We start from the raw sequence: 12,658 nt of genomic DNA, 5'->3' as shown, positions 1-12,658 counted from the left end.
CTACGGTCTGGCCGCCGGCTCTATGACGTAGAAGGAGCCGCCATATTGGAGGTGGCAGGGCGAGACACCGGAAGTAGCGGGTGCAGGTGAGTGAGGGGTGTTTTGGGTGACATGTGTGTTGGGGGGACTGTCTGTGGGGGTCTAGCTGTGCACAGAGCAATGTCCATCTTGTCTATATGTTCCCACCCTTTAAGCTCCCTGTTGCCCCTGTCACTCTTACACTATGCTGCTCTGACATCTAACTAACCTATACATTACTGGCTGAGCAGGGAGATAGTCACAGAATATGACTGTCAGTAAGTTTACTGACTACTATCAGCCCCCCTGCTTCCATGGAAACCTCAATGCTCTACCTCATTGATTTATGCTGCATTAAATCCATTACATTAACCTTCAGGGGAGTTTGTAGCATTGATTGGTCTCTGTTTGTTATTTGGCAATAGCCCAAAATACAGAAAACTAAATACATGAAGAAATTAGGAAATGACGGTGACATCTTTGATAAAACAATGTATCACTTTGTATTCTGGGGGAGTTTTTGGTCTGGGATAATAATATTCCAAATAAGAAAGGAGGAAAAGGGTCTGTAAACAAAAAAACAAAAACACCCAGGACCCCATATTCTATGGATTCTAGCTACATCATCATCATCACCATTTATTTATATAGCGCCACCGATTCCGCAGCGCTGTGCAGACAACTCATTCACATCAGTCGCTGCCCCATTGAAGCTTACAGTCTAAATTCCCTACAACACACACACACACACACACACTAGGGTCAATTTGATAGCAGCCAATTAACCTACCAGTATGTTTATGGAGTGTTGGAGGAAACCGGAGCACCTGGAGGAAACCCACGCAAACACGGGGAGAACATACAAACTCCACACAGATAAGGCCATGGTCTTGAATAGAACAATAAAACACCCATACTCTATGGATTCTAGCTGCATTCTCTCCTATGTATGAAATCCTGGGGGTAGATTTACTAAAGCTTCTTAAAAGTGGAGGTGTTGCCCATAGCAACCATTCAGATTCTACCTGTCATGCCTCCTAGTACAGTCTAGAAAATGAACGCTAGAATCTGGTTGCTATGGGCAACACCTCCATGTTTCCTTTTTTTTTTTAGAAGTTTTAGTAAATCTACTCCTAGAACTGCTTTTTATTTATTCTTGTTTTTAATATCCGCTCTTTCTCTAATCACACCCTCAGTCCACTGACTAATATGAATTGAGACCTGTTTTGGCCACCGAGTGCTTCCTTTGGCTGAAGTAATAATATACATTTATTCTCTCAGGTCTGGTGAGTCCTGATAGCCCCACTAAGAACCTGGATTCTTTGAGGTGTATAATTTTTTTTGGAAGAGACCTGAGTTTGGAAGCTCAGCTCTGTTGAACCCCGATGGGCGATGGCCGTCTCTCTGATAAGAAGAGGGATGAGGGCTGGAGGGTTTGGCTCTTGGTGTTTCAGGAAGAATGTCTTCTCCAGGATATCACAGGTTTCCGCAAACCTCAGACAACACAGTCCGGGAAAGCTGCAGACGAAGAGTGAGGAGGATGGGAGCCGGACCTTCTGCACTACAGGTAAAGAAGTGATTCTACTGGTAAATTTATATATTGGTCTTTGTAATTTTCACCAGCAGATTCCATTGTAGTCTGTGAAAGTTATGTTAGCTTGTAGTATTTTGGTGGACTTTAAAAACCACTTTTGGTAATTGCTATATATTTAAAAGCCAATATATAATTGTGAAATAAAAAAATCTGGAATTGCAGTTGGAGCTTCTAACACAAAAAATATATCAGAAAACTTTCGTATGGTTTTCTGATATATATTTTGTGTTAGAAGCGCCAACTCTAATTCCAGATTTTTTTTATTTTATCATCATCATCATCACCATTAATTTATATAGCGCCACTAATTCCGCAGCGCTGTACAGAGAACTCACTCACGTCAGTCCCTGCCCCATTGGGGCTTACAGTCTAAATTCCCTAACACACAGACACACACAGACAGAGACACAGACACAGATTAGGGTCAATTTGCTAGCAGCCAAATAACCTACCAGTATGTTTTTGGAGTGTGGGAGGAAACCGGAGCACCCGGAGGAAACCCACGCAAACATGGGGAGAACATCCAAACTCTTTACAGATAAGGTCATGGTCGGGAATTGAACTCATGACCCCAGTGCTGTAAGGCAGAAGTGCTAACCACTACGCCACCGTGCTGCCCACCCCCATTTTATAATTTAGAGCACATTATAGTGGATTGTGTGCAGGATTATAGAGGGCAGCTCCTTTTTTCTGTCAGCGCAGGTACACCAATTATTTTTCTACAATATATAATTGTGCAACATCGTATACGGGGTATAGCTATGCCATGTGCTGTCTGGCACGTTTTGCTGTGTAAAACTTCACCACACACAGGCAGATCAATGTCACCTAATGTTTGAACTCACAAACGTGACTATACATGTTGCCGCCACTTTAGGTAATAACAGTTGTTAAAATCACAACTGTATGTAACGGACATGAGTTTCTAGGGTAAAGTAAATCTTCATCATCATCATTAATTTATATAGCGCCACCAATTCCGCAGCGCTGTACAAGAGATTTTTGTCATTCACATTAGTCCCTGCTCCACTGGAGCTTACAGTCTAAATGCCCTAATACACCCAACAGAGAGGCTAGGTTTAATTTTGTCAGCAACCAATTAACCTACCAGTAAGTTTTTGGAATGTGGGAGGAAACCGGAGCACCCGGAGGAAACCCACGCAAACACAGGGAGAACATACAAACTCCACACAGATAAGGCCATGGTCAGGAATCTAAATCATGACCCCAGCGCAATAAAGTGGCAGAAGAGCTAACCACTGAGCCACTGTGACAAGGGGCTAACTTCTTAAGACACTTCTGTCTTTTTTAAAATAATTAGACTTTTCTTTTCAAAGGTATTTAAAGGTCACAATAAGTTTCTTATTGGAGTCGAATATAGTTTATGACTTGTCCATTCTCCTATCTTTATGCTGTATATAGGTTGATGTCTTTATTTTTGTAACCATATAAGCACAGTGATATTGTTATCAAACATTGGTTTATTTTAAGGCGTTTAATATTGTAATAGTTTTTTGGGTTTCAAAAATCTGTGTTTCACACGTGGGCATCTGTGTTTAAAATCTTAATAACTGGTCGGCTAAATGAAACGCAGTTTTAAATGTACAGGAAGGGATCAGTGGTTTATTGTGGGTGTCCTGTAGGGAAAGTGATTGACAAACAAAGGGTTCATCATCATCATCACCATTTATTTATATAGCGCCACTGATTCCGCAGCGCTGTACAGAGAACTCATTCACATCAGTCCCTGCCCCATTGGAGCTTACAGTCTAAATTCCCTAACATACACACAGACACACACAGACACAGACCGAGAGGGAGAGACTAGGGTCAATTTTGATTGCAGCCAATTAACCTACCAGTATGTTTTTGGAGTGTGGGAGGAAACCGGAGGACCCAGAGGAAACCCACGCAAACACGGGGAGAACATACAAACTCCACACAGATAAGGCCATGGTCGGGAATTGAACTCATGACCCAGCGCTGTGAGGCAGAAGTGCTAACCACTTAGCCACCGTGCTGCATTAGTTGCATTAAGCCCTTAACACGCTTTGCCGTTGAGTCAGGTACCCAACCCCACCGTCCCGCCAGCTGGTGAAGACCATGTACCTTGAAATCATTGTAAACCAGTCTACTTCAGGCCCATGACCCAGTGTTTATAACAAATACAAGACAAGGCAAACTATGTCATTCTGTATTTAAGTGTTTATTCCTCCAATGTAACGCAAATGCAGTACGTCCTGACAAACCGTATTCGTGTCACCAACCGTAAATTGTTACGTAAATTGTGAGCCCGCTGTGGTTAATTTTGGCTTGTACTTTTCACACGTTGTGTTTGGCTGAAGGTTGTGTTGTTTGTGTTTAGCCGCCCCCCAGTCTGACGAGGACAGTGCTACAAAGGACCTGAGCGAGGACATGTAAGTACCAGTTGTTCCCTGTATCGTGATAATTGGGGTTATTTTTAACCAGCTGCCTTTTCACCTCTGAGTGTAAGTAAAATACTAAACTTGTTGTCTCAGCCTGGTCCATGCACCTGTCTTGGGGTTTTCTCCACCTTTTGAATGATATTTTATACAGCCCTCCTCTTAAAGCCCTGATGTTTGTACGGTACAGCTGTCCTAGGCTTCGGAGGCCCTGGGAGGGACCCCAGTAATGTACTAATTTAGGGGAACAGTGGTTGTGTAGTAGAGAGTAGATAGAAATTTCCCCTGTTTAGAGGGAGTCCATTCAGATATAATCTATGTAAGGTTAAAGAAGAACGCCGCCTGCACTATAATATACCTGTTCTCCCTTTATAATGCTCATATAGTGTCTCGGGTATAGAACTCTCAGGCTTCAGTTTAGCGGGCGGTGTTAGACATAGCGGGGGGAATTCAGTTGGCCGCGTTACTGTAAAAAGTATCGCTGCCTGTGCACTATTACCGTTATTACGGTAATAGTATGCTTATATACCGTTATTACGGTAATAGTACGCTTATATACCGTTGTTACGGTAATAGTACGCTTATATACCGTTATTACGGTAATAGTATGCTTATATACCGTTATTACGGTAATAGTACGCTTATATACCGTTATTACGGTAGATTCAACACCGGCTTTTTGCTCACAGCTCCCTGAGCTGCTGGCAGAAAGCCGGGTTAAATCTACTGTAATTACGGTAATAGGTTTAACGCTGCGCTATTTCGGGGGGATTAAATCCCCCCCAGTGACTACTACATGATATATGTTTTGTACATACGTACGTCTCCTATTAAGTGACAATTTTCAAGTTTTTTAGGGCATACATTGTATATCGCTAGTTCTATAAGTGCGTGTTTGTGTTTCCTCCTTCACATCGCAGAGTGGATGTTGTGTTTATAGACCGGGCCGGCAAGCGGATTCCTGTGCAGGGGAAGGTCGGGGAAAGCGTATTATACCTAGCCCATAGATATGACATTGAGCTGGAAGGTATGTATATTCTACATAATCTAGGTATGGATGTTATTTTCATTGCTTTTGGGTATGATACAGAACCTCTCTGTGGATACAACTGTATTCAATGCACAGAGCAGACTAGAGTTATGTCATATCCAAGGGCCACCAATAAACATCTCTGAATAGAAGATATCAAGTCATTGGTGAAGACCATGAAAGAATGCCTGTGATATAAGCAGTGTATTTGGTACATTTTGCAGGTGGGGGGGTATACAAACTTGAAAATATAAGAATTGATGTTCCATGGGTTCCTAGTGAAACAAGTGGCTGCATTCTCTTTAACCACGTGGACTTCATTTCTGAAGCACGAAACGTGTTGGAATTGCACTGGAGTGTTTGGACAGACCACATATCGCGTTTCACTCCTACCCTCCGCTCTCCACAAACTAGAAGTGCATCTAGGTTTGCGGGAAGGCAGAAAAATCTTTTTAGCGGTGCAGTGTGCCAAACGCGACTGTAAAGTGTGATAGGCTTTTCTCTAAAAGACCCGCACGATCTCCACCAGTTCAGAGCTGGTGCAAAATAAGTCCCTATGAGAAGTGGTAAACGCTGCTGACACCAGCAAGGAAAATCCTAACAATTCACCTTTCCACCCATTATCTTATCGTAAAGATGATTTTATGTTTCCCAAATGAGACCCAAAGAGACTACTCTTGCAAATCCATTGATCGGCCACTAGGTGGCAGTCAAACATAGCTTTTCTTTTATGTTTCATACTTTTAAATTCCATTTGAAACGTTATCCATACTTAGTCAGTGTTTTATAATTTATGCCTAATCCTGGCCTACCACCCTGTCATATAGCAGCAGATATCCGACATTTGGCCCAATATCGAAGCATATGGCCTGGAGACGACCAATAATAATCAATTGATCAGATTATTATTGGGAATGTTGGTGAATGTGGAAAGTGTGCACAGTCATTCTCCGTTATGGAACACCGATCTATTATACAACACAGTTTTCCAAATTACAAAATGACCACGAGAATCATTAACTATTTTTTGTTGTTGGTATTGTTCATTTAAGCTCCACCCACCTTGGACAATAAGCCCATTACAAAGAGCAAGAAATTAGGACCAATAATACTTCCACTACTTTTCAAGGTGCACACCCCAAATGCGGTATATCCATCCCTTCATTCATCTACATAATCATATCACCCTGCATAAATAATCGGGGTTCAGGCAGATCGAAGGTGCATCTTGCCGACTCATCCCACCGGCTGCTGTAAACGTTTGCGCTGATTACTTGCCATGGTCTAGCGCAAATGTTGCACTTACATGAAATGCTTGTAAACGAGCTCTGCAGACTTAATAAAACTGCGGTATTAGCAGTGATGTTTGTGAGTGCAGGTTTATGGTATTGTGTACCCTGACACCATGTGGGATCTGTTGCTCAGAAAATGCTGATAAGCAGAGACTAATAAGTGTAATGCCGGGGTCAGGGGTCATTGTTAAATGTCACAAGATCCGAACCGCATTTTCGTCATAGAATGTTCTTTGTTTTTGTTACACTTACATTACGGTAATACCCATATAATCACTGAGATTGTAGACCTTTGTCAGTATCGTGTGCCTGGACAGATGTTGGTTATACCCAAGTCTTTTATTTTTATATAATATATATATATATATATATATATATATATATAATATATATATATATATATATATATATATATATATATATATAAAAATTTATATTTATTTTTTTTTTTTACTTTTCATCTCCTGTGGAAATAATGCATACATAAGTCAGTGCAGGGTTTCCTATAGTCACTCTTTAGGGAGCCCTAACGGTGCATGTTTTCCAGATCTCCTTGATGGGAGCCCAGGTGTAATTATTACTGACTGATACATTGTAACAGATCCATAGGTGGTATAATTATATCATTGATGATCTGTAAAACCTGCCCTGTTAGGGGTTCCTGAGGACTGGATTTGGGAAACACTGTTCAGTATATTCCCAGCTTTACATTGCGTTTATTGTCTCCTTCACCTTATTTTAAATACTTATTTTTACTTCATTAAATTGTGCTGGTTGCGCTAACATTTATCACTCACAGGAGCCTGTGAATCGTCTCTCGCCTGTTCCACGTGCCACGTGTTTGTGAGCACGGAGTATTTCGATAAACTTCCTGAGCCGGATGAAAGGTAATCTGATCACGATCACTTAATAATAATAATAATAATATGCCTATTTCATGAAATTTTATCACCATTTATTTATATAGCACCACTAATTCTGCAGCGCTCTACAGAGAACTCACTCAAATCAGTCCCTGCCCCATTGGGGCTTACAGTCTAAATTCCCTAACACACACACACACAGATAGACTAGGGTCAATTTGTTAGCAGCCAATTAACCTACCAGTATGTTTTTGGAGTGTGGGAGGAAACCAGAGCACCCAGAGTAAACCCACGCAAACACGGGGAGAACATACAAACTCCTCACAGATAAGGCCATGGTCGGGCATTGAACTCGTGACCCCAGTGCTGTAAAGCATATACGTTGGCTTTTGTCTGCCCCAATTAATAGTAAAATTATAGTTTTGTTATGGTCTTTGATGGGTTGGGTGGGTATACATCTTTTTTTATTCTACCCTACCTACTTGTGAGATTAAGATGTCATCTTATATGGATCAATTCAGTTTGAAAAGAATGCAGTCTAAGCGCTCGCGTTCCCCTCCTTCCAACATTAGAACATTGCTGTGAGGCCCCAGAATGATCATTAGATTAAAATAGATTGGAATAAAATTGAACATATACATAGGATTATCTGTAGTAATTTTCCATCCTCATCTGTCTATGTAGTTCTAGCATCAGGCTCAGAAGGCAGCCGCCGGGTGGATATCAGGCAAAAAGAACAGGATCTAGTGTAGTAGAATTTATTAAACATTGAGTGATCCACATATAGTAATAAAATTACACTGAGCTCATCTGGAATAAAGGTGTAAAGTCCAAGTTCTATAATTCTTCTCCAGGAATGGACACCTACAGCGTCAGGTAGACAAGAAGCATAAATTATCCTCAAATAAGGGCCAACGCGTTTCGCTCTTCCTCTGAGATAATAGCTATATTTAGTGGTTTCATTTGCTCAGTTTTTTTTCAAACAAAAAACCTAGTGGGAGGAGTGTCTAAAAATATCTATTAAACTCACTTTGACTTCCTCAGGAGGTTATCTGGAGTAATTATGAGACAGAGGAAGGAGACTTCATATGCAATGCGAGTCTCTTCAACTCCAGCATCCTTTGTGTACATCAGCTCACACAGCGCATTTTACTGGGCAGGAGAGCTGACAGAAGCGGTTTGTAAAGAAGTGTGAACTGTTTAGCACATTGGGTTTGCTCCACTGCAGCCCTGGGTGAATGGGTGGGGGCAAAGCTTTCTTTTTTTTTTTTGAACAAGAAGTAATCTTTGTAATAAATGGGTGAGACATCTGAAAGCGCGTTTCACTATGGGTCCTGGCTCGTAAAAATCTGTCACTGTGACATTGCCACGGGGTGAGACTCATTGTCTTTCTGCTTGTACAGGGAAGACGACATGCTGGATATGGCTCCAATGCTCCAGGAAAACTCAAGACTCGGATGCCAGATCATCCTCACCAAAGACCTGAACGGAGCCGAGTTCACGCTGCCCAAAATAACGAGAAACTTTTACGTGGACGGCCACGTGCCGAAGCCCCATTGAGGGGCTCGTTGGTAGATGCTCATGGATAATATGTCACATAACGCACAAGAGGGAATTTAGCTGCTATGTAGGACGTGAAACGCGTTGTCTATATACTCTTTCCTGTTACGCTGGAGACAAACAGGCGATGCATTCCTCTAGCGGAGGATCCCTACTTCCACAAGTCCTCTCTCCACCATAAAACCTGCCGTACTTTATGGGCACATTAAATCCTTCCCTTCCTGACCACCGATCTCCTCAGCCCCCTGGTAACAGCGATGGACGGCGCCAGACACTTATATTTATTAAATGCGATCACAATGACCGTGGCGGATCTTCTACGCAGTTTGGTTGATACTTGATGTAAAAATGCACTAAAGGAAAAGCAAAAATATATGGGGGGGAATTGTTACATTTAAATGTTGTTTGATACTATATTATAAATATTTTTTAAAGATCAAAACCTTTCTGGTAACCGGTACCGTTTCACACTATAATATTAAAAATGTTGTATAGAGAGGTCTTATTTAAATGCGTTGAATCTAAAGTCAGGTCATTTACTCAGAAAAGGAACGGTCACATCATGATGTAGGTAAATTAAAGTTTTCAGATATGTTTGTATTAAAGAGTTAATTTGCTGCTCATCACTTATACAAAGGGGAGGAACCAGTATTCTGCCAATCGGTTAACAACTAGTGACCTCACTTACTTGGTCGCTAGTTTCTAATTAATGAATCCTTCCTCAGAGATGTCACTAGTTCCTGTTGAATTGATATTCGTTCTCATAAATGGGTATTTTGCCTCTAGGCTGTATTCATATGAATATATTGATTCAGTCCACCAAAACACGGCTTTTTATTAAAAGAAATTCATACATCCAACGTGTTTACAGTAAGTCCCTCTCTCTCGCTTACTGCTAAAATTATACCTGGTAATTTGTTGTCCAATTTTTATTCCAAAGTCATTACTATTATTTTCATGATATTGTGGCCACTAGGTGGCACTGTTTGTTGCCTGTTCAGTGCTTACATTTTATCTTCTCGACAAGAAAGAGCATTGTGGAAAATGAGGTAGTAGAGGTTTTTAATAGTTTGTTTTTAGACAGGCGTTTAATGAGCACATCTGAAGCTCTCCATATACTTTCCAAAATAAATTCTGAATGCAGCCAGCTGCTTAATAACTGTAACCTGAGGGGGGGGGGGGGGGGTTGTAGGCCTATTCCCTCTGCCGATAAGATTTCCTGAGAGTGCATTCATTGTAGCCCATGGAAGACATAAGTGAGCGACAGCTTCCTGTTCGGGTATTTACACGTCAAAGTGGCAAGTGCCAAAAATAGGAGGGACTTCAAGAAAATGCCATTTACATGGCTGGACTGTGAGCCAATGTCAGACTATTGGTCACACATGCTCCAAATCACACAGAGCAGGGACTGTGCTGGGCAATTGTGGACCTTTCCCGCAAGGGAAAGGGCTTCATTCCTCTCCAGGAGCCAAAGGGCCCCAGAGAGGGACAAGGGTCTTCAGTCCCCCCTTTGCCAAAGCTAGGGACGGCCTCTAGATATCCCCAACTGCCGTAGCCAAAAGCACCCTTATGAGGCCAAGGACTGCAGTCCCACCGCCAGGGCCAGGCAACACCTTTGTCCCCTAGGTAGACCGAAGCTTTCACCAGGGGAACTGACTCTTCAGCTCCCACCATAAGGGTGGAGCCCCCAAAAACTTTGAGCGAGGGTCACCCATAAGGGTCTATACCCACACCCCAGAAAACAAGACGTAACAATGGAAGAACATGAAAAAAGTTCTAGTGTTCAATAAATAAATACTCCCAATTAAGGCCCTAGCCTCTCGGCCAGGAATATACAAAATGATCATTAACCCGCCCAAAAGTCTAGGGCAAAGTAAAAATTGTGGTATGTACTCCCTGGTCCCCATGAGCATTTTTAGGCACCCCTCCTACTCAGGCCGCATCAGGGGCACATAGCACCTCGGGCCTCTAGCAGTCGGCCTAATGAGCAGAGGTGGGCGGCTCATCATTGCCTTTAAGCCCCACTGCGTACATCGGCATCTAGACCTGATCTTGGCTAGGCGGCTACTAGTGATACAGCCAAAACTTGTGGGTGCAGATGTCCGACGTCGGTAGGTGGTACATCTTGGGGTTTTTTTTTTGGGGGGGGGGGGGCACATAGTATAGTGTGACGAGATAACCGTCAGTGAAACAGACGGTACTATTAGGTCCTAAGATCTGGAAGACAGCAGTGAATTATATATTTATGAATATTATATATTATATAACTTTGGTCAAATTGTGACTTTTACACCAGGTTTCTCAACCTTTTGCATCAACTTTCCCTAATTGTTTATTAATTTACCCATCGTACACCTTAATGACCCTTTGTAGCTTCATGCTGGTTAAAGGACAATAATGTGCGTTAGTGAGATTTTAGTTAACGCTTTCTTCTGGAAGAACTTTTAAATAGTTTTATTAACTAGAAAAATATAGATTAGACTAAAACACTAAAAATAAACAAAAAAAAAAAAAAACAAGCAAAATACTTTTTCCAGGATTATAGTCCCAATTATTTCCTACCAATTACTGCACCCCCTCATACAGGTGAGAATAGATCTTCATGGATGAAGTTGGCAATAATTTATATAATATATTTAATAAACCGATGCCAACAGCCTCTCGGTGGCTCCGGGTGAACGTCCGTCGTGTCTATATGCCATAAACGCACAGCCCATGGTATTTAAAGCCCGTTTCAATCTGCCCTAAAAAGTCTTTGGGCAGACAATGGGTTAAAGTTTGTACATTTCATTCTGAAAGCCAAGAAACCCTTTATGTCTTTAAATATTAACGCATACCCCCTCTACTTTCCTTAATATAGATTATTTTCTTTACCTATATATTAAACTGTTATTCAATGTTAATGGATATAAGTGCCTTTAAGTCTGTCTGTTGTATCCCTGGGGATACACGTACCGGATTGGGAATCCCTGCTTTATACCAAAGTTACATCTGTTCCTCTATGCTCCAAATCTTTAATGAAACAGGAGAATTGTTTTATGTGTGTGGGGTGAGGTGTTGAAATAGTGTGTAAACAGAGGCCTTTGTATTTCTGGCACTGAGAATTCAACATGTTATTGTTAGAATAATTGTTTTTTAAAATAATAAACACTATAGCGGTGGATACAGCTCTCATATATATTTTTTTCTTCATTTGTTATTGTCCTAGGCTGCTAGACACAATGTTTTCAGATGTAAAGGTCAAGATGTTCCATGTACAACTATATGACAAATAAAGTTGCATGCAGTACTGTATTGTCCATTACTTGTTATCAGAGGGGACAGTGGGGGGCAGAGTCTGCTGCTGTAATTTTGAGGCCAGCAGATGGCGAGAGAGAGCCACGATCCCAATCTCTAGAGCAGTGATGGGTAATCTGTTACCCTGCAAGGGCCAGATGGGGCGACCCTCTAATCTGCAAAAAAGCCACACATTACCCTTAGTTTCAGTAATAAGTGACAATACATTAATCAAAGTAAGAGCCACCACAAAGCCATGCCCTTAGGATATAAAACAGATTTCCCCACAGCACCAAAACACCCCCCAATATCAATATGTCATTTACAAGCCTCTGTTAACCCCCACACACCTAAATACCTATCACTTGCCCTAGAACAGGCCTGTCCAACCTGCGGCCCTCCAGGTGTTGTGAAACTACACGCCCCAGCATGCATTGCCAGTAGACAACCTGTTGATAGCTGGAAAGCCATGCTGGGAATTGTAGTTTCACAAACATCTGGAGGGCCGCATGTTGGACAGGCCTGCTCTAGAACAGCCCGCACCCACCATAACACCCCTCAAATGCCTCATGTCCATCAGACTTCAAACAAAATGCTTCTCA

General features: G+C 41.8%; 1 protein-coding gene across 3 annotated transcripts in view; it reads left to right on the top strand.

Annotated features, from left to right (window-relative positions):
• FDX2 (ferredoxin 2) overlaps window positions 1-12,072 on the top strand; it is a 151,984-nt gene extending 139,912 nt beyond the window's left edge. Inside the window, exons 1-6 of one of the 3 annotated variants that reach the window (XM_075186053.1) lie at window positions 11-86; window positions 1,300-1,585; window positions 3,978-4,029; window positions 4,956-5,062; window positions 7,157-7,244; window positions 11,989-12,072. In XM_075186053.1, the coding sequence (XP_075042154.1) occupies window positions 1,411-1,585; window positions 3,978-4,029; window positions 4,956-5,062; window positions 7,157-7,244; window positions 11,989-12,055 (489 nt within the window). In that variant the 5' untranslated portion in view covers window positions 11-86; window positions 1,300-1,410 and the 3' untranslated portion in view covers window positions 12,056-12,072. Of the gene's footprint in view, window positions 1-10; window positions 87-1,299; window positions 1,586-3,977; window positions 4,030-4,955; window positions 5,063-7,156; window positions 7,245-8,623; window positions 11,418-11,988 lie in introns of those variants that run through there. The other 2 variants (XM_075186045.1, XM_075186049.1) reach the window with 2 other exon arrangements.
• Window positions 12,073-12,658: the final 586 nt, after the last annotated feature.

Source organism: Mixophyes fleayi, chromosome 1, assembly GCF_038048845.1.
Source record: "Mixophyes fleayi isolate aMixFle1 chromosome 1, aMixFle1.hap1, whole genome shotgun sequence".
Classification (NCBI taxonomy): domain Eukaryota; kingdom Metazoa; phylum Chordata; class Amphibia; order Anura; family Limnodynastidae; genus Mixophyes; species Mixophyes fleayi.
Note: the sequence above shows the minus strand (reverse complement) of the source record. Positions and strands in the feature narration are given on the sequence as shown.